The following is a 19009-nucleotide window of genomic DNA, read 5'->3' on the forward strand; positions in this document are numbered from 1 at the left end:
TGGTCCAGATTTGATCAAAGCCGGATGCTGTGGAAGATGGCAAGAAGCCACTTGTGCAATGTTTTCCATGGGGGTTGGAATTCCTTTTTGATTCCTATAGTGCTGCTTATCAAATTGGATAAATCCTTGGAGGATAGATCAATCAATGGCTATTAGCTAAGAGGGCTAATCCTTTGGCTGCCAGATGCCGGGACTGGACAACAGGAGATGGCTCACTCGATAATTGCCCTGTTCTGTTCATTCCCCCTGAACTATCTGGAATTGGCCACCGTTGGAAGACAGGATACTGGGTTAGATGGACCATTGGTCTTCCCCAGTGTGGCCATTCTTATGTTTCATACTCCTGGGATCTATCACTTGGTCCTGCTAATGGTACTTCTAATTCAAACACAGGAGTCTCCATAGCTCAAGTGAGTGATTAAAGGCATTCCTGCTGCTGCTTCCATTTGTACATGAACCCTAGCCTCTTGTCACCGAGGTTTTCATTTACCTGATGCCACCCACAGCATTGATCGCTTTTTGCAGATTACACTTGTGTGACTAATATTCCTGGCTCTGCTCACTCCGCACCCACTTTTGAGTGGACAGAACAAGTCTTGCAGAGGGGTGTGGATGTATATATCAGCACCTTGCCTAAGAATGTCTATGAATGTCTGATTTGACATGCATCTGCACACAATTCTCTATAGTTTTATTTGCACAGATTCTATCTCGTGTTTTGAAAAACCTGCCCTTAAGATCCAAGTAAGTTAAAGGTTCCTATCACTGTCAGCTTGTTCTTTGGAAAACTCTCCTTGCTATCGTCACCACCTCCCATAGCTCCTTCACATCAGGTGGTCTCTGTAATAAACCCCTTTATTCTGCCCTATCTTACCTTTCTTTGTGAGCTGCAAGGATTCTTCCTCCCTCGTTTGATTCCCCCACCTCCCCGGTCTCCTATCTCATCTCCTTTCAAACTGTCCTCTCCAATGAAAGTTCTCCCATTCTATCTAATCTACTTATATGACCACTATTGCCAATGCATCTGAGCGTCTCACAGTCTTTTAGTGTATTTTTCCTCCCACATCCCTGTGAAGTTGAACATTGCTGTTATCCCCATTGGGCATACTGTGGCATAGAGACTAAATGACTTGTCCAGGGTTACCCAGACACAGCAGGTAATTGAACCAGGGTTTTCCCAGTCCAAGGCTATCACCCTAATTGCTGGACCATCCTCCCCCCTGTTATCCCAGGCTTTCTGATCCCTTCTAAATGCTCCAGCACCCATCCCAGGTACCCACCCACTTCTTTACCGCTGCTGCTACGTATCTTTGGCTGCATTCACCCCGGTGAAGTCACTGAGAGTTGTATCTCTGTAGCTAAGGGCAGAATTTGGGCCAGCCTGACCTCCTCGATTGACCCCTCGGTCCTGAAATATCCTATTCCTACCAGGCTGGATTACCTCTGGTTTTCTCTATAAATAGAATGCTAGTGAAAAGCACAGATCTGGCCAGTCTTCTGGTTAGTCACAGAATAGAGTCCCCATGGGCAAGGGCCATGCAGGCTTCCCCCAAGCCACCCCACCAGCATGCACGTAGCTCACAGAACCATTTGCCTTCAACCTTGACCGAGAGGGATCACCACTACAACTCAAGCAGAATTCAACCTTCCTGGCCCATTCAAATCTTGGTCTCTGCTGAGAAGGCCAAGTAGTACCAGGTGCGATGGTGTCTTTTTGTGACACAGACACTTGTCTGCTAGGAGCTGGACTTAGACTAATTCACACAGGCCATCAGTCAGCTATCAGATCTATTGCTCATGCCCAATATAGGCTGGATCACTATGTCTAGTGAGCTGCAAGCAAAATGTGCTATTTTCCATTACCAATCCACTGAGCCATCTGGGCCCCATGCTTTTTATAATTAGTCAGAACTTACTGACGTGTAAAATGGTATGATTGCCAGGCTGTGAGAGAGAGAAATGACAAGGGACAGGGAGGAAAACTGACAGACCCTAAGATGCGGACAGGTAATATTTAGTTGATTTGCAAGGGTCTAACCATGCGACCAATGGAAGCTGCATCCGTGAGGCTGGCAGAGTACGTTAATTGGGAGAAAACCTCTGCTCCGTGCTACTAAGAAGTCCTTGAGCCTGACTCTGATTTTGATGGCTACAGTACAGCTCTGGAAGTCACTGCAGACACCTTGAAGCCTGTCAGGTTTTGAAGAGCTCCTTTCTCTTCCTTGAAGATTGAATCTGGTGATCAAAGCAGGTCCAACTTGACTTGTGACTGAAGGTGCTTGTTCTCTTCCCCCTTCCCCCCCCGCCTCCCTTGTCTCCCTGGCCTGTGTCCCACTGAAAACCCAAGCTTTGCTCTGGCAGAGGAAGCAGTCCTGGGCATTTCAGTTTCTATGAGGAAATAAAACACACAGATGGCTGGAGCATCTTCTAGCTCAAAGGCAGGGAAAAGATTCACCCGCTAGGAATGGGCAGCCAACAATCCTAAAGCAATTCAGAGAATCAAGGACCAAACAAAGAGGCTCTGGCCAGCCCCTTGCCAATCAGAGAAGGGTGGGACAACAGCTATTGGCTGGCTGGCCTGAAGGGAAACACTCTCTCAGATGTGCAGAGAGCATCCCTCCCCAACCAAGAGTGGCAAACATCCAGCTCCCCTGGGGGCCGGAGCGGCTGCTGACAGCACAGATCTGAGAGGAGGTCTGCAGGGTGGCCCCGGCTGACCCACTGCTCCAGGCCGGACATGTGGCTACCTGATAGAGACTAACTTTGGCTCAGGACATCTCCTCTCTGGGAGGATGGAACAGAGAGCGAGTGGGGAAAGGGAGGGGGGGTTGAGGGAGGGGAGAGGAAAGGCTGGGGGAGACAGAAATGCAAACATGGCCTGACAGCCATAGTGTGGGGGTGGGGGAGGAAAAAGCAGGGTAGACCTGGCAGGATAGTGCAGGAAATCAGGCTGGAGCAAGCCAGGGGATTGGTGAGATAGAGCTTCCTGCAGAGAGAGAGGGAGAGAGACAGACAGATAAACACTCAGACAGTCAATGACCAGAGGAACTGATGCTGTTCCCTGAGCAAAGTAAGGATGCTGGAAGTCCTGGAGTTGACTGAACTTTGGCAGCTTACCATGTACGGCTCCCCTCCCTGCTCCCCGTCTCCTCTCTCCCGGAAACAAATCCAGGGCACCAAGGCCCTGCAGACATGGCAAGCCTGTGAAGGCAAGTCCAAACTCTCAAACATCTGGCAGCCTGCTAAGGGCACTATATGATCACGGGCAAGGTCCTATAGGCCCTAATGCCTGGTGGTTTCCTGACACACACATACCCTCAGATAGACAGGACTCTTTAATAGGGCTGGTGCTAATAATGCAATGTTATTCCCTAGCAGTTTCTTTCTGGGGACCCAGAAGCGCCTACCCCACCCCCCTCTGTGAGATGGGTAAATACTATTCCCGTTCTCACGTGAGGCACAGAGAGGCCTTAGGTCTAAGCGCAAGTCCACAGGTCTTGCTGCATCCCTTCCTCCAAAGAGTTGAGTCACAATGTAGTGTTATAGCTGGTCAGGAAACCAGATCCATTTACATTCCTTCTCAAAAGCCCCAAAGATCTCAACCTTGCCCCTCAACACAGCCCAGATCACATACTCAGGATGCCCCTTCAGGCTCCTCTCTTGCATTTTGTGCCTTCCCAAGGAGTTCTGGACATCCCCAACCAACCTACTGGGAGCCTCTTCAGTTGGGTTCAGTTGCTGACTCCGCCACAGCCCGACTTCCTACGCAACCCGCGACAATTCTCTAAGGGCCACATTTTCAAAAGGGGCCACTCTCTCGAGTGCCTCTGGTTTTGAGGTTTTAAGATGGGCAGCCAAAAGTGGAGGCACCCAAAATTAGTGGAAAGTTTTAGTATGACTCTCTCTGCGCATCATTTCACAACCTGTGCAATGGGGCTGATAAAACTTCCCTACTACACTACGGGGTTGCAAGAATTGATTCATTAATATCTGTGAGGAGCTCAGATGATACATTGATGGGGGGGATCTACCTACCTATGTAGGAAGGCAAAGCAGGCTTTTGGACTGTGTTCTCTGTAATGGATTGCCTGCTCCTCCCCTATAGGCCTATACGTGGCCCCTCATGATATACCTCCCCCTGCATGGTTCCAGGAGCTCTTCTGTTGCAGCACTAGGGCCAGATATTTGAAGGTATTCAGGCACCTAACTACCATTGAAAGCAATGGGATTATGCACTTAAATACCTTGTAAAATCTAAGCCTAGGAGTTTAGGGGACCAGGTTCTTCTGGCCACTCTTCTCCTCCAGCTGGACTGGGATTGTTTCCTGTCTCTTATTTCAAAGGACAAGCCCCAATTTTAACAGGAGCTTTTTGCAAGGTTAAAATGGCCCCAAAAGATCTTCTGGGCAGAGGGCTGCTCCTGCCTCCATGATTCCACATGGCCTGGTCTTGCTGGTCCATTCCTTTTGCTCCCTCTGGCCTGCACTCAGGCAGATGCTCTGCTGCTGGATGCTTGCAGCCCCATCAAGATTCCCTCCATGCTCCTGTCTCTTCTCAGGGTCGTCTTCTGGCATAAACCAGCTTTCCCACTGGCACCATTGCATTAATAACAATACCCAGCTCTTACATTGCACTTTTCATCAGCAGATCTCAAAGCACTTTACAAAGAAGGTCAGTATCATTATTCCCATTTTGCTATGGGGAAACTGAGGCACAGAGAGGTGACATGACATGCCCCAGTCACCTCATATCCCAGCTGCCAATAGAGTTTCGGCCTCCTGAGTCCTAGTTGAGTACTCTATCCCTTAGACCGCACATCTTTCTCCACAGCTTCTGACCGCCCATTATCGGGGTAGGTCTCTCCCTGCAGGGACATGCTGCATGATGGATTTCTAGGACAGCCCCTCAGAGAAGTCAAGAACCATCCCTCCATCTCCTCGATCCCCGCGTTGGTCTCTCTACTGGTGCAGAGATGACTTATGGCCTCTCTGCCATTTTATTTCCTAGTCAGTAGAGATAACACCTATCTCACACAGACGTTCTGCAGTTTAATTAATTCACTAATGTGTATATATGCAGTGATTTGAGATTCCTGGATGAAAGGCACGATAAAGCAGCTAGATATAGTATTGTAAGCATCATTTATTATAAGCAAGCCCCAGGGGTGAGGATAGGAGGATGCTGACCTATGAGCTAAATGAACTCTGGGTAGGACAGGGCATGTCACCCTGTAATTAACACCACATGGAGTGTGACAGAGAGAGAACATTAAGTAACTCCTAATTTATTTAGGAATGGGATTATGTGATTAATTCTCTAATGGGGATAACTGTGTGTGGGACAAAGACACTGGCCCCTTATAATGAAGACATTGGTGGTCATGGACAAGACACCTACAGCTGCGATTAGCCCTGCATCTGGTAGTGAGAAAGCACTAGCTGAGCCCCTGTAACTAACTCTTTGTGGGACAGGAACAAGATGCTGAATGAAGAGCTGCAATTAATGTCCTACGGAGCAAAGGCAGGACACGGACTGACTCACTGCAGTCGAACCTCAGAGTTACGGCACTGCAGTCGAACCTCAGAGTTATGGACACCTCGGATGGAGATTGTCCTTAACTCGGAAATGTTCGTAACTCTGAACAAAGCACAATTCAGGCTCCAGATCCACCAGCTGACAATCCAGGCTAGGTTTCGGCAGCAGCTGAGCACCCTACTCAACCCCTGCATGAGTTTGCAGGCAGTGGGAAAGGTGCGGGGGAGGCAGCCCAGATGTGCCTTTAAGATGCAATACAGGCACAGTACAGTATTTGCTGCTTTTTTTGTTTGTTTGTTTGTTTTTTGTCTCTGCTGCTGCCTGATTGGTTACTTCCGGTTTCACATGGTGTCTGGTTGACCAGTCAGTCTGTAACACTGGTGTTCGGATCTTTGAGGTTCTACTGTAACTTCTTGTGGAACAGGGGAAAGCAAACTGGAATCCACTCTAATTAGCCCCTTAAGAGAAGCACAAGAAAGAGACCCAGTTCCTTGTGCTTCGTGTGAACGTGCTACTTTTGCACATTTCCTGCTTTCTTTTTCTTCTTTATTATTTGTAGGGTGGCAGTGTCTGAGCCCCTCTCCTTCCTGCAGGGACCCTTTAAACAGAAAGAGGATCAGAGCTATTCAAACCCAGCTTTGAGCCGTGACTCACCTTATCATGGCTCTTGTGCCTAATCTGGCACAGGCTGGTGGTAAGAGACTGTTCCGTTCTCCCAAAGTAAATTCCACCCAGCCATTGGGATTGCTCATCCCAGCTGACAGGCTGGAGAGAAATCACCTGGGGCCTCTTTGTGGTGGTTTATCCCAGCTGTGGCTAGAGTGTGCAAGAGCAGATTTATTCATTTTTCAGCCTTCTGTGATATCTCACTCCTCCACAAACAAGCCTTCCTCTTTCCTTCCTCATCCTCTTTCCTGACGTGAGTGACCATGAGGAGGAGTAGGTGACAGCTGTGCACTCAAATTCCCCTTGTAGACCTGCCAGCTCCCAGGTTCATTATGTGACAACCACACTTTGTTTTTCACGTATGACTCTATAAAATTATCCTGGAGAAGAGAGGAAGAGTCATTCTTTTCTGGGAACTCCAGTCCCAGTAGGTGGGAAATGGGGCCAGTTTTGCCTGTGTCACATGCACTTCCTATGCGTATGCAAGGTGTATAAAGACACCAGGGCCAGATTCCTTGTTCTTGTGCAATTGTTGATACCAGTGCAAAGCGGATGTAAAATGCTACACATTCAGAATGGTAATGATTTGCACCTGCTTTGCACTGGTGTAAATTACTGCACAAGGTGCAGGGCAATGGGGAATCAGGCTTCAGAAATATTGAGTCAAGTGGATTTAATGCTGGGGAAAGATGCTAGTTCTGACAGCCCAGACTGGGAAAGTCTTCTGTCTCACACCCTGTCCACTCCTTGGCCTCTCTGCTGATTACACCGTGGAGGGTGTCAGGTGTGTTAGTGCTCATTTTGATAGTGACTCTTGTGCCCTGTCTCCTAGGAACTAGTTTAATAGAACTTGACCACCAACCCATTTCGTAAGAGCTGCCAAATAACCATCAAACAATGCACAGAGTTTCCTCCCATCTGGACTAAATAAGCTTTCCTAATCCCAGCCATCCTGTCTCTGCTACATATGTCTCATGTGGCTTGGGTAGGTAGCAAGTGCCCCTCACCTGCTTCTCTCTGCCATGAAAAACAAAGCTGAGAAATGGAGAAGGGTTCCTTCCTAGTATTTGCTTTGGACATAGCTCCTTCTACAGCTAGGGTCCTTACTGTCTGGAGAGTCAGTTTCGCTTTTCAAGGTGTCAGGAGTAGTTCGGAACAAGAAGATAAATTTCTAAGGTGCAAACACACAAAAGGCAGTTCTGTCATTTTTCCCAACTCTAGGGAACCCAGGAAGGGGATGGAGCAAAGGGTCTTTCCCCTGGGGCTTGCAAACAGATAAAAGAGCTAAGATATCTCACAGCTGTAGATATTATTCTTATAAAAATGATGGGGGAAAGGAGCAGGAATTACCACGCCCCAGCAAGAGGCATGGGAGCCTGGTAGGGCTCAATAGACTCTGCTCATCAACACAAAGGGAGATTGAGAAGGGAGTAGTCTGGAGAAGTTCAGGGAGAGCAGACTACCTCTGAAATGCAACAGCTCCCACCAGCCAGGAGTTCAGGCTCACAAATTCATGACACAAAGGTCAAAGGAAACTGAAGACACTTTAAAGGAGACCCCATGTCGTGCTGTCCTGGTGGCTCTGTGGAACCCCTGAAGAGAGCTGATCTGGATTCCCAGCTCCAGTCTCTGATTGCAGGAGGCTAGGTTCATTGTGGATGTCATAATTTCAGCCCCCGGGGCAGGGAGTGCTTCACTTTGTTCTGCACCTTGGATCAGCTTTGGAATGGTCTTGATGGATTCTGAAGAGTATGTCACCCGGTCCAACTCTCCTTGGCTACAGAAGGCTCTCCAGGATGTAACACTAAGGCCACAGTCTGATCCCAGGTACACCTACATCTACAGTCAAGTTTCTCCCAATTTACACACTGTAACTGAGAGTGGAGTTAACCCTTAGAGCGCTTGAAATCTTCAAAGCTCTTTACAGACATTGGGTAGTGACTCCTCTCAGCACCCACAAAGCAGGTCTATGTAGGCATTTACAGATAGAGAAGCCAAGGTGATGAGGGGTTGAATGATACCCACTTGACGATTCCGGATCAGACCTAGGCTTAGAACCCAAGGGATCCCCCTGACACATGGTGCCCTGGTCAGCCCACTAAGCTGCGCCGTCTCATATAAGACCACATGGGAGAGGACTGTAAACTGTTGGGGCAGGAGCCCTGAACCATGTTGTGGGAACTGGTTACCAGATGTTTGTCTGGGTGGAGATGCCCTTCATAAACATAATGGTCCAAAGTCTGAGGGCTTTCCTTGGTTGTTACGAACTCCCATTGATGGGCAGTTTTGCCTGAATAAGATGAGTGTGTCAGGATTTGTCCCTTTGCTGGGTGGGGGAGAAGAATGCACATATGTTCCTTTTTAGCTTTACCTTAGATGTGGAAAAGTCTGTGTGACAATTAAGTGTGTTCCATGCCTGCGGAAGGACTGGTGATGAGCCTCAGGTTCAGAGCTCTATCAGAGAAATGAAGAACCACGCTGTTCAATGTGCCCCCAGCCATGGGGCAGGTGGGGGGAAGGGGAAGGGGAGTGGAAATCTATGGCCTTGTCCTGACATTTCTGGTGCTGACATCCCCCATCAGCAGTAACCTCTGCTGTTGTTGACACAAGGAACTCACCCAAAAGGCCGTCTAGACATTCATTTGGCTGCCAGCTTCTCTGCTAATATCTGGAAATGCTCAGAGCTCAACTTGAAGGCAAACAAGGCAGAGAGGGGGGCTTGGGGAGGGAAATGCCAATTGCCTTGTTATAACAAAATAGATTGATTTCATTCCCCTTGTTCAAGTTGGTTCCTTGCTCCTCTCCCCAGCGAGGAGCCACTCGGATTTGAAATGCACTTTCTTACTCAGCTTTTCCTGGTAACCTTTACCAGTGCCACCCTGCATTGTCCCATCAGGGGTCAGATGGCCCTGTCTGAGCAGGGAGACTAGAAGGGCCAATTAGCCCAATGTGGCACCCCAGTGTAGCGTAGCTGTGGCCACAGTGACAAGAGCCAAGTGAGTTTCAAACCCGCTGGCGGTTTAGAACATGGGCAGTGTGGAGGTGTGCAATGAAACAGGAAGATGGTCAAGGAAGGGAGAGAGGAAATGGGGGACAAGAGAGGGAAGAGGAGCCTGAGGGGAAGACTATATGGGGGCCCAGATGGGGAGGGGGAGGGCCAGGGAGAAGGGAAGAGGAGATGTGGGAACAGCAGAGAGAGGAGAGAGGAGGAGGGGAGAGAGTCTGTGGCACTAGGATGGGGGTGGGAATAGGGAGCAGAGGGCCTAGGGTTAATGAACCCTTTGCTAAATGCTTGCGGCTCCAACTCTGGAAATACTTACTGGGGCCACTGGCGATAAAACAAACAGCCTTTTAAAAGTCCATTTATTAAGCGGCTTTGCGGAGCGAGGGGATATCTCCATCCTGGGGCCCGGTTGGGGCTGTACAATACTTAGGGGTGACTGCAGCCGGCGTGTTTCAGTCCGGCATTGGACAGGAAAGGAAGTCAGCGAGAGGGACAGAGTGTGAACTAAATCCCTCTCCAGAGAGGAACTGTGTTAATTAACAGGTCGGACTCCTCCGAGAGGGAGGGAAAGGGAAACGGAGAAGTGCTGAAGTGGTTTGAGAGGGCTCAGAGAGGATCCCAGCAGAGCTTCCTGCTGGCCTGAGGAGGATGGGAGCTCACAGGCACTCACTTTTCTGAATGGCACTGACCACAGCACGCTCACCTCTGTGCCATGAATGGCTCCGCTTTCCCCCGCCCAGGCAAAGGCTCTGTTACTCCGTGGCTGACCATGGCTGCAGAGCTGCACAGCACTTCAGGCCCGCCCCCAAGTCCTAGCTGATGGTCCAGTGGCAATAGGAAAGGGCAGAGAATGAATTCACACACATTGGGCCCAACTGTCCTTTCTCATACGCTGGTGTAAATCAGGAGTAACTCCACTGAAGTCAGCCTGGCTGGTGTAAAACCATTTAAGGGAGAAGGAAATCCAGCTCCCTGGCTGTATTGTCTCAATGTGCTTCCAGCACTCTCCTTGTCTTTGTTGTAATCTAATGCCATGGAATTATTAGCTGGTCGGACAAAAGACTGAACGTTGGAGAAGTGCGGCAAGAGGTGGTTAGCGTACACCATTGGTTGGCAACTGTTTTAGGGAGATTAGCCTTCCTTCCCTGGCAGTCCAACAGTCAGACAAGCTCGAAAGCTCCTCTCTCTCTCTCTCTCTCTCTCTCTCTCTCTCTCTCTCTCTCTCTCTCTCTCACCAATAGAAGTCGGCCCAATAAAAGAGATCACCTCACCCACCTTGTGAGTCCAACAGTGAGACAGAAGGGTCAGGTTGCAGAGAGGGTGGGTGACAGGGAGGGCCAGCCATTCCATATCAGAGACTAGCCCTCATTCCGAGAGAGCTCCACATTGGTATAGTGATTTCAGAGAGCAGAAGAGGGGGGTTTCAAGGAGATTAAGGAATCATAGACAATAAATCCAGTAAGGATAAGGTCGTTGGTCTGCAGCCTGCCCCTTTAAGAGCCGGGTGCTGAAAGATCAAGGATAGGAAAACCGATGGGAAACGCACTTTTCCCAAAATAGACAAGGTGTGAGTGGCTGTGGAATCCTGCTTCCTCTCTCTATGTCCCATCAATCCAGCACTGTTTATTTTAATATCCTGCTGCCAACTCACTTGGAAACCATCTTGAAAAAACAAAGATGGCTGGGGCTGCTGCATGCCTTTTTAATTACATTAATTCCTTCTTCACCTAAGTGTGTGTGTGATTTTAGATATCGCCCCCTTCACTGCACACAGACATGCACAAAAATTGTACGTCACTGTACATATAAGAGTTGGGTTCCCTTGGGCTCCCCCTGTAAGATGAAGTGGCTGAGTGATAACTTGTAGACTCTCCTGGGGAAGAGGGAGCATTGTATTCGCATGAGGCATCTCCCTCACACTCTGGGATTTGCCAGAGACATGAACCATCTGTATGTCAGTCAGCTGATGTTTAATAGCAAAACCCAGTGCCAAGATCAACTGTCAGGAGAGTCAGGTTGTGTTGTGTGAGCACTGGGGAGAATTCCAGCACAGGGTGCATTACCTCGGGAACCTCCACCACATCCGTGCAGGCAAGGTATCCATGCTGAATGCGTCAGGGGGGATTTGGTGAAGGAGCAGGATGGGGCCGGGGGAAGGAGTTGGAATTAGTTCTGATTCAAACTGTAGAGTGTCAGATGCCTGCGCTGAAGTCTTGGAGGTCAGTACCCCATCAGAGACCACTTGGGTGACCAGATGTCCCGATTTTATAGGGACCGTTCTGATTTTGGGGGCTTTTTGTTATATAGGCACCTCTGACTCCCCACCCCGTCCCGATTTTTCACATTTGCCATCTGATCACCCTAGAGCCCACCGGTGACATGTACCCTCCTGCCCATAATCCGCCTAGTTACCCAAACTACTTCATAGAATATCAGGGTTGGAAGGGACCTCAGGAGGTCATCTAGTCCAACCCCCTGCTCAAAGCAGGACCAATCCCCAATTAAATCATCCCAGCCAGGGCTTTGTCAAGCCTGACCTTAAAAACTTCTAAGGAAGGAGATTCTACCACCTCCCTAGGTACTTATTTAACTCCAGCCCCCAGGATTCCCAGTTGCCAAATCACAGCTTGGGGCCTAAGGGTCACAGGTGCTTTTCTAGTTCAACACAAGAAGCTGCATCTAGAGGGATCAGGGAGCCTGGGAAACTCCCACTTGCTGTTATGAAAGGCTGGGATCCATGGGGAAGCTAACGGGGGCTGAGCGAGGTGGGATGGATTGGTGGGAGGGCCGGCTCCATGCTGGCTGGTCAGTCACACCGCTGTCCCCTGCTCAGGGCGATGAGCTCAGGCCATGGCGCATTCTGATGGAGCATTTGTTCCTTTTCCTGTTGTACTTGTGGACAGCCACGGACAGGATGCATCTGCAGGAATCCCAGAGTCCAAACCTGCACAGCTTGTACTTTTTCTTTCTTCCCCAGCCTTCCCTCCGCCCCCCGGTGCTGTTTTCTAACAGGTTATAAAGTTGCACATAAAGGGAGTGAGGGTTTTGTTTTTGTGGCTGTGGGTGCTCCACTGGGTCTTCACCTGGGTCTACACTGGAGGAGATGCTCTGCCCCGAGCCTCCTGCAGGTACCCAGGCTGACTGCACCTCCCCGCTAGGGAAACAACCCAGAGCACCAATCTCAATCAGCTGCTGCTAACAGGCCTCACTTTTCCTAGGGAGGCAGCATAGGCATGGGACTTGGAGTCAGGAGCCCTTGGTTCTATTCCTGGCTCTGCCACTCACCTGCTGTGTGTCCTTGGGCAAGTCACTTCACCTCTGTGCCTCTGATGTTCCCTCCCGCCCTTTGTCTGTCTTGTCTCTTTAGTTTGTGAGCAGTTTGGGGCAGGGGCTTTCTCTCACTACGTTTATGTACAGCACCTACTGGGACAGTGCCCCTATCGCAGCTTGAGCCTCTAGGCGCTACTGTACAATACATCATACTAACATGTGGCCATAAATACAAGGGGCGCAGCAGGGTGAAAGTCTTAGCAACTCACAGCTGATGGTTAATGGCAGCGAGCCGCACAGCTCCCACTGACTCCAGCTGGGGCTTCGGTGCTCAGTGCCTCTGAAAACCAGCCCTTGCAGAGACAGAACTATATAGCAGCTGAAGCATCCCTCAACATTTCCCCAGTACAATCAGGGAGCTGGGACCTGCAAATCAATTTCCAACTCTTTCCCAGCGAATTAATTATTAGGGTTATTTAATTTGCTGTCAGTTAAACTCACCAGATCCGAGAACTGATTTATTTTCAGGCCAGTGCTGAGATCTGGAGCTTCCAGCTGGGGAAGTGGATTAATGCACTCACCTTTCTGCTCTGAAGAACTGGGTTCATACATTGCCCCCGTCACAGACAAAACTTGTGGAACTGGTCAAAAATGCCTTTTATATTTTGCGGGGAATTTTTTTTTTAAATAATTTTTTTCGGACTTGTTTGTTTTGTTCTGTTTTGATTTTTTCAATGAAAAACTGTAAGCAAAGCCCAAAGCATTTTTCGTTTTTGAAAACCATTTTCGGTAACAATTTTCAGTTTTGAAAACCTACAATTGAATATTTTTTTAGCAAAGCTCTGACCATTTCAGTTGCTGGGGTCTAGTTTTTCATCTAAAAAACTGGGGGGTGGGGAATGCCCCAAACAAAAGATTTCTATGCACATTTCTGTTGACACAACACCCCAGCCAGATGTCGAAATGAGTTTGGTGATCTCAGCCTAGATCTTAGTGGAGCTCTGCTACGGGGAGGCCTGGACCAGCAAGGAGTCCATGCAGGCCTGAGAAGCATTGCATAGCTGTGTGGGGACCCAGCACTGGACTAACAAAGGGATTGTAAGTCTGGATTGAGCTGCATTCTCAGAGCAGTGCTGGGACCAAAGGGAGGAGTATCAGAAGGGGCTAAAGGTCTGGACTGAATCGCATTGGTGCGGGGCGTGGGGGGGAATTTTCAGGCAGTGCTGCAGGTCAAGCCTGAGGTACATTGATGGAGGTGCACAGGAGAGGCTTAGGCTCTGACTATGCAGATACTTACCCATGTGCTTACCTTCCAGCATGTGAGTAGTCCCTCAGGCATGTAAACGCTGCATCTGGGAGCAACCCTCCCAGCCTGGGGTCCACAGACGTGTCCCATAGTGGGGCTCATGCAAGCACTCTGGAAATAGCTGTGTAGACACAGCGGCTCAGGCTGGAGCTTGGCCTGGGGGTGGGGTGGGCTTGAGAGCGTCCGAAGTAATATCTACACAGCTATTTGTACAGCTAGTGTGAGCCCCACTGACACTGCTCGCTCCCAGATGCAGTTAGACATGCCCATTGACTCCAGTGGGACCCCTCCTGGGAGCGCATTGTCTGTAGGGTCAGATCCTCGCACGGTGCTTACCTGCGCCGTACCTGGCTGCTAGAGCTGCAGAGCTGCTAGCCCACTGCATTCACTCTGAAAGGGCGGGAAAATTCCCCCCAACAGACAAAAAGGGGAAGCTTCTTGGAGGGTAAATAATAGCACCCCGTGTCTAACTGGTGCTGTCAGGGCTCCCATGTTTTATTTCAGGGGTGGGCCACAATGTAAGCTTGCAGAGCTTGGTTTGTTTTCTCCATTTATGTGCTGGGACCCATTCATGGGGCAGGTACTGCAGGGCAGTGAAGAGTCTCTGCCAGACAGACTGGGTGCTCGCTGGCCATGTGGAGAGCAGTGTCTGCACAGGGATAGACATGTCCAGCAGTAATAGGAAAGACAGATTTGTATTCAGACCAGGCTTGTAGCAGAGAAGCTGTATTTTTTTTTTAATAAATGTTATTATATTTTTCAGCGATTTTATCAAAAATGTTTTCAGTTATTTTCACAAGCATGGGGCACATTTTTTGTATGTTGTCCAAAGTCTCTTTCTATCTTCTTTTCTTTTCTTTTCTTTTCTTTTCTTTTCTTTTCTTTTCTTTTCTAACAACAAATTGTTTAAGTGATGGCCGCGGGTGGATGGGACACTTAACCCCTTCTGTCTATGCCTCTCTCTCCTTGTCTTCCACACTCACTCACTCTTTCCCTTTCTCAGTCTCCCCCTCATTCCCACACTGCCATCCTCTTTTGCCCACACGTTGCCTTATCCTCTTTCACTCACTCAATCTCACCCTGTGCCAGGGTTTCAGAATGCATAGGCAAGCCCCCCAAGTTGGCACACTTCAATCGGGTTGCCTGGGCAAGGTCAGAGACCTGTTTGAAAAGATGCTCACCCTGTCTGTCTGTCTGTCCCACTCGTGTGCACAATTCTCTAGGGGCCTTTTTCTCATCATGTCTATCTCTGGCAGGCCCTCCAATCCCTACCACTGTCTCTTCAAATCCTTTATATCTTGTTCCCCTCCCAGGTATTTTTTTATAATTAATTATTTGCCGGGAGCCGACAATGTGCTCAGCATGACCCAAGGAACAAAAAGCAGGCAGTGCCTTCCTCAAAGAGCTTTCAGTCCAAACAAGGCAGACTTAGGGCAGGCCAGACCCACTGAGAAGCCAGAGGAGTGGCTGACTAGGATCTGCTTATTTCATTGTAAGTGACGAATGTTGTTGACTCATTGCTCACAGGTTTGTGGAAGAAGTGAGTCTCTTGGAAGGATCTGAATGAGCGGGGAGGGGGCAGTGTGGACGGGAGTGGATCTGAGTGCGTGCTTGTGCTTAAAGGTGCTATGTGGACAAAGGCATGGATTCCTTTAACTCAGCGAGGAGATCACCTGGTTCTGTGCTATGAACAAGTACAGTCATCTCATCACAGAGCCAACCCGGGAAAAGCTGACCCCATCCCAGTCATTGCGTATCACAGGAACAGGAAAAGAGTGATTGGGAGAACAGTCCATCAGTCAGAGCTAGAGCTGGGCGATTGCTAGCGCTATCCCTGTTTCCATAGACACAGCCAGTCACGTGACCACCGTCAGAATGACTTCTAGGTGGGAAGGAAGTGGAAAACAATTAAAAACCCAGGCTGTCTGCACAGAGCTCCGTTACTGGAGGCCCATTCACACAAGGTGGATGTTACTCTGCACGTCTCACAGCTGACTGCGGGAGCCTGTCCCAGCCTCCATATAGCCGTTTCTCATGTGCTTTTCCAGACAGTAGCTCAGTCCTAGAGGGAGCCAGTAGTTTCACCAGATGCTTTCTTTCTTTAGCCTTTTCCATATCCTCAGTCACATTGCTATCTAACATAAAACCAAACTCACCAGCCCAGGAGCAAAACCTAGCTGCCCTCCCTCAGCCAGGATGTTAACACGATGGCCAACCTCAGGAGTTCAAAGCTCAGTCTCGTGACTTTTGAGGCCTGACTTTGGTTTAAAAACCAGGAGGCTTTTAATAATGCATTTTTAGTTCTTTTTCTTTGCCTCCTTCTCCTTTAGCATGCACCTGGGTCACATTTTAAACTTTCTTTTGCAATCTTGAGAGTTAGAAACTTTTTTTTTTTTAATGAAAGCCATGGAGCTTTCCTAATCACATCCCTTCAGAAGCTGGGGCTTTGAGATAAGCATCAAATATCACAAGGCTCACATTAAAATCAGGAGAGTTGGCCACACTGTGTTAATGAAAATCAATGGTTATTTACCTTCCACTAACTGTGGTTCTTCAAGATGCTTTCTCAGTGTGGGTCCCTCTTATGGTGGACATGTGTATCAGATGCGTGGCTTGTGTCCTGGAAGAGGGATCCACACAAGACTTGAAGAAGAAATTAATTATATTGTGTTCACCTAGCCAAACAACGACTCTCCCTGCATAAGGGTGCATAATTTGTCTCATGGAATTCTACTCCACCAGCCATGGAAATGGTTCTGCCTGAATCCCAAAAGGGATAACATCCTCCCAGACAGTCTCAGTCATATCCGAGAGAGTCCATAGTTAGGAAAACATTCAGTGTAAGTGTGAAAAGATGCTGTTGCCTTTTGAGAGCCTTGTGTTGAAAGGTTTTCCCCACGTCATCAGTATATATGTAAGAGTTCTGCGTTTTTAAATTGGGGGTCTGTAAGCAGATGGGATTCACACCCAATTTCAGACAAAACTACCCAGACTCTGGTTTATTACTAAAAGGGGTAATTCCAAAACAATACTTCATGGAATCTCAGCCTCAACCAGCTCTTGAGGATGGGCTATTCCTAGATTTCCTTCAACCCAACCATAATCCTCTCTCCAGGCCTCATCTGCTCCTGTGTTTTCTTCCCTCAGCACCTGTACCAGACCCTTTGCTGGAGAACTGCTCCCTTATGATTAGAGTCTAATGAACTTCACTTGCCCCAGTGAGTCAGCAGTAAATTAACTGGGGGCAACAGAATCCCACTGCTCTGTTACAAAGTCTTTCCCTCAGCGGGCCTGGTCGCCCTCCTACATTTACTTAGACTGGCTTCAGAGACCAAACCAAACTAACACACAGCAGAGTGACCAGATTTATCACATTTCCGCATTGCTCCTTCTCTTCTTTCTCTCCCCAGATCTGGTGAGAGGCTATTCTATGACCCCACCCACTCTCAGCATCACCGAGGAGGAACACACCATAAACTCCAAGGATACACTGACTATTACCTGCAGGTAAGAGACAAATAAAAATGTTTTTGGGTAGCTTACCTGGGCCAGATCTTAAGTGCTCAAAGAAAAGTCCAACAGGAGGTCATCAGTGGAGTCCCTAGCTTCAGGACAGCTGGAAATGGGCAGTTTAACATGGCTTGTTAAAAGTGCCTGGTTGACGAAGCATCCCCTGAGATGGCGGTAACCTCCATTGCATGTAGGACCAGCTGGAAGCAGCTAGTAGAAGAATGGGGAGCTGTTTGCATGATCTCACAGGTTCCATTGTTGGCTCTAGAGTAAGGTGTTTTCCTTACCATCCTCCTCTTCCTTTTCTGTGTGATAGCCTCTTTGGCACTGCTCTCCCTGCAGTTCCAGCTAGTTCTGGCTTCTCTCTGGAGCAAAGGGTGTCAGTCATTTGGTGGTTTTATGTTGTGGAGAAATAGAGACTGGGGGGAGAAAGCCACCCTCATCGATGACTGTGACTGTGTCCAGAGTCCCTCCTTGTTTTCCAGCAAGCAGGGGGCTAATGCCTTGCTTAGTCCTCATACAGATGAGCAAGGCAAGGCGGTTGTGGGTGGACGGCCGCCGTCAAGCTCTCAGGGAGGGATGGGTAACTCTACAAGAGGAACTTGGCAATCGGAAGGAGAAGATGCCTTTGAGAAGACAGAGCTCTACACTGCCTGGACTGGTTTGCCCCACGCTGGGATGTTTCTCCGTTTATGCTGCACACGCTGCCCTGCAGCCCTTAAGGGAAAATAAATCCGTGGGGAGAAAGACTTTGCTGGCTCAAACTGGGTTTGGCTGGTGAACCAATAGTTTTACCCCAACAACTTAAAGTGACGGGTGCCAGGATTTGAGAGCATGTCTCCAGTGGTGGCATGCAGCCCGCTGTGCCACTGAACGCCCTCAGCAATAAGGATTACAGCGGCGCGTCCACTCCCAATCTCTCCGCAAGCACGTTACTTTTGTCCGCTCATCTTGACATAAGATTATCTAGCCTTTTCTTGAACACACCTCATAACTGTGCACCACTTGCAAGTCATTTGTTATCCTGGTTCTGGGGAGCAAGCGGAAGGCTAGAAAATATAGATGAAATCAGTGGGGTTCCTCATGGGTTCAGCGATCTGCCTGCCCAGTTCCCTTTACAGTGGTGATGGCTTCACTTGGACCTTGGTAGGTAAAGGAGAGAGACAGTGTAATTGGTCTCTGTTTAGGGGACCTGTCTTCACATCACAAAACCTACTGTACCTCAGTGGAACCCTTCTGAGCAGGGAGGCCCAGGAGCGGACGGGCATGCCAGCGGTTGGAGCGCTTCTGCAGCGGCTGTGCCCATGCCGTGCCTTCTCCCTGAATACACCCTCCTTCGTTCCTTCGCAATGGCATGTCCGCACACTAGGAAAGCTGCTGCAGATCTGGCTTGAGAAGGCTTCCTGCCGCGGCTGAGCAGGAAGGGTCCGGGCTGGCATCTGACATATTGCAGGGTGAGTGTTGCTCCACCTCTGAGCTGGTGCAGCGTGCATGCCTGACCTGCTGTGAGTCAGTGCTGGCTGCTGATGGCAAGGCTTCCTTCTGCTGTCCTGTACACTCTGGAGGGAAGCTGGCTGCCAGCTCAGATTTCACCCATCTTGGCTTTTGCATGCGACTGTGGAAGCCGCACCCTTTTGCCCCCATTTGCAGCAACACACACAAGGGCAGTGCTGAACCCCACATGTAAGCATATGTATAGTTATTCATTACCTCTGTGA

At 49.1% G+C, this 19009-nt stretch overlaps 1 protein-coding gene across 4 annotated transcripts in view; it reads left to right on the plus strand.

Moving 5' to 3' along the window:
* The window catches only part of FLT4 (fms related receptor tyrosine kinase 4), a 105700-nt gene that overhangs the window by 21364 nt on the left and 65327 nt on the right, over positions 1–19009 (plus strand). For all 4 annotated transcript variants that reach the window (XM_073355357.2, XM_073355358.2, XM_073355360.2 and 1 more), the window contains exon 2: positions 17192–17288. In XM_073355357.2, coding sequence (XP_073211458.2) covers positions 17192–17288 — 97 coding nt within the window. The remainder of the gene's footprint in view (positions 1–17191; positions 17289–19009) is intronic.

The sequence above is a fragment of the Lepidochelys kempii genome, chromosome 8, assembly GCF_965140285.1.
Source record: "Lepidochelys kempii isolate rLepKem1 chromosome 8, rLepKem1.hap1, whole genome shotgun sequence".
NCBI lineage: Eukaryota > Metazoa > Chordata > Testudines > Cheloniidae > Lepidochelys > Lepidochelys kempii.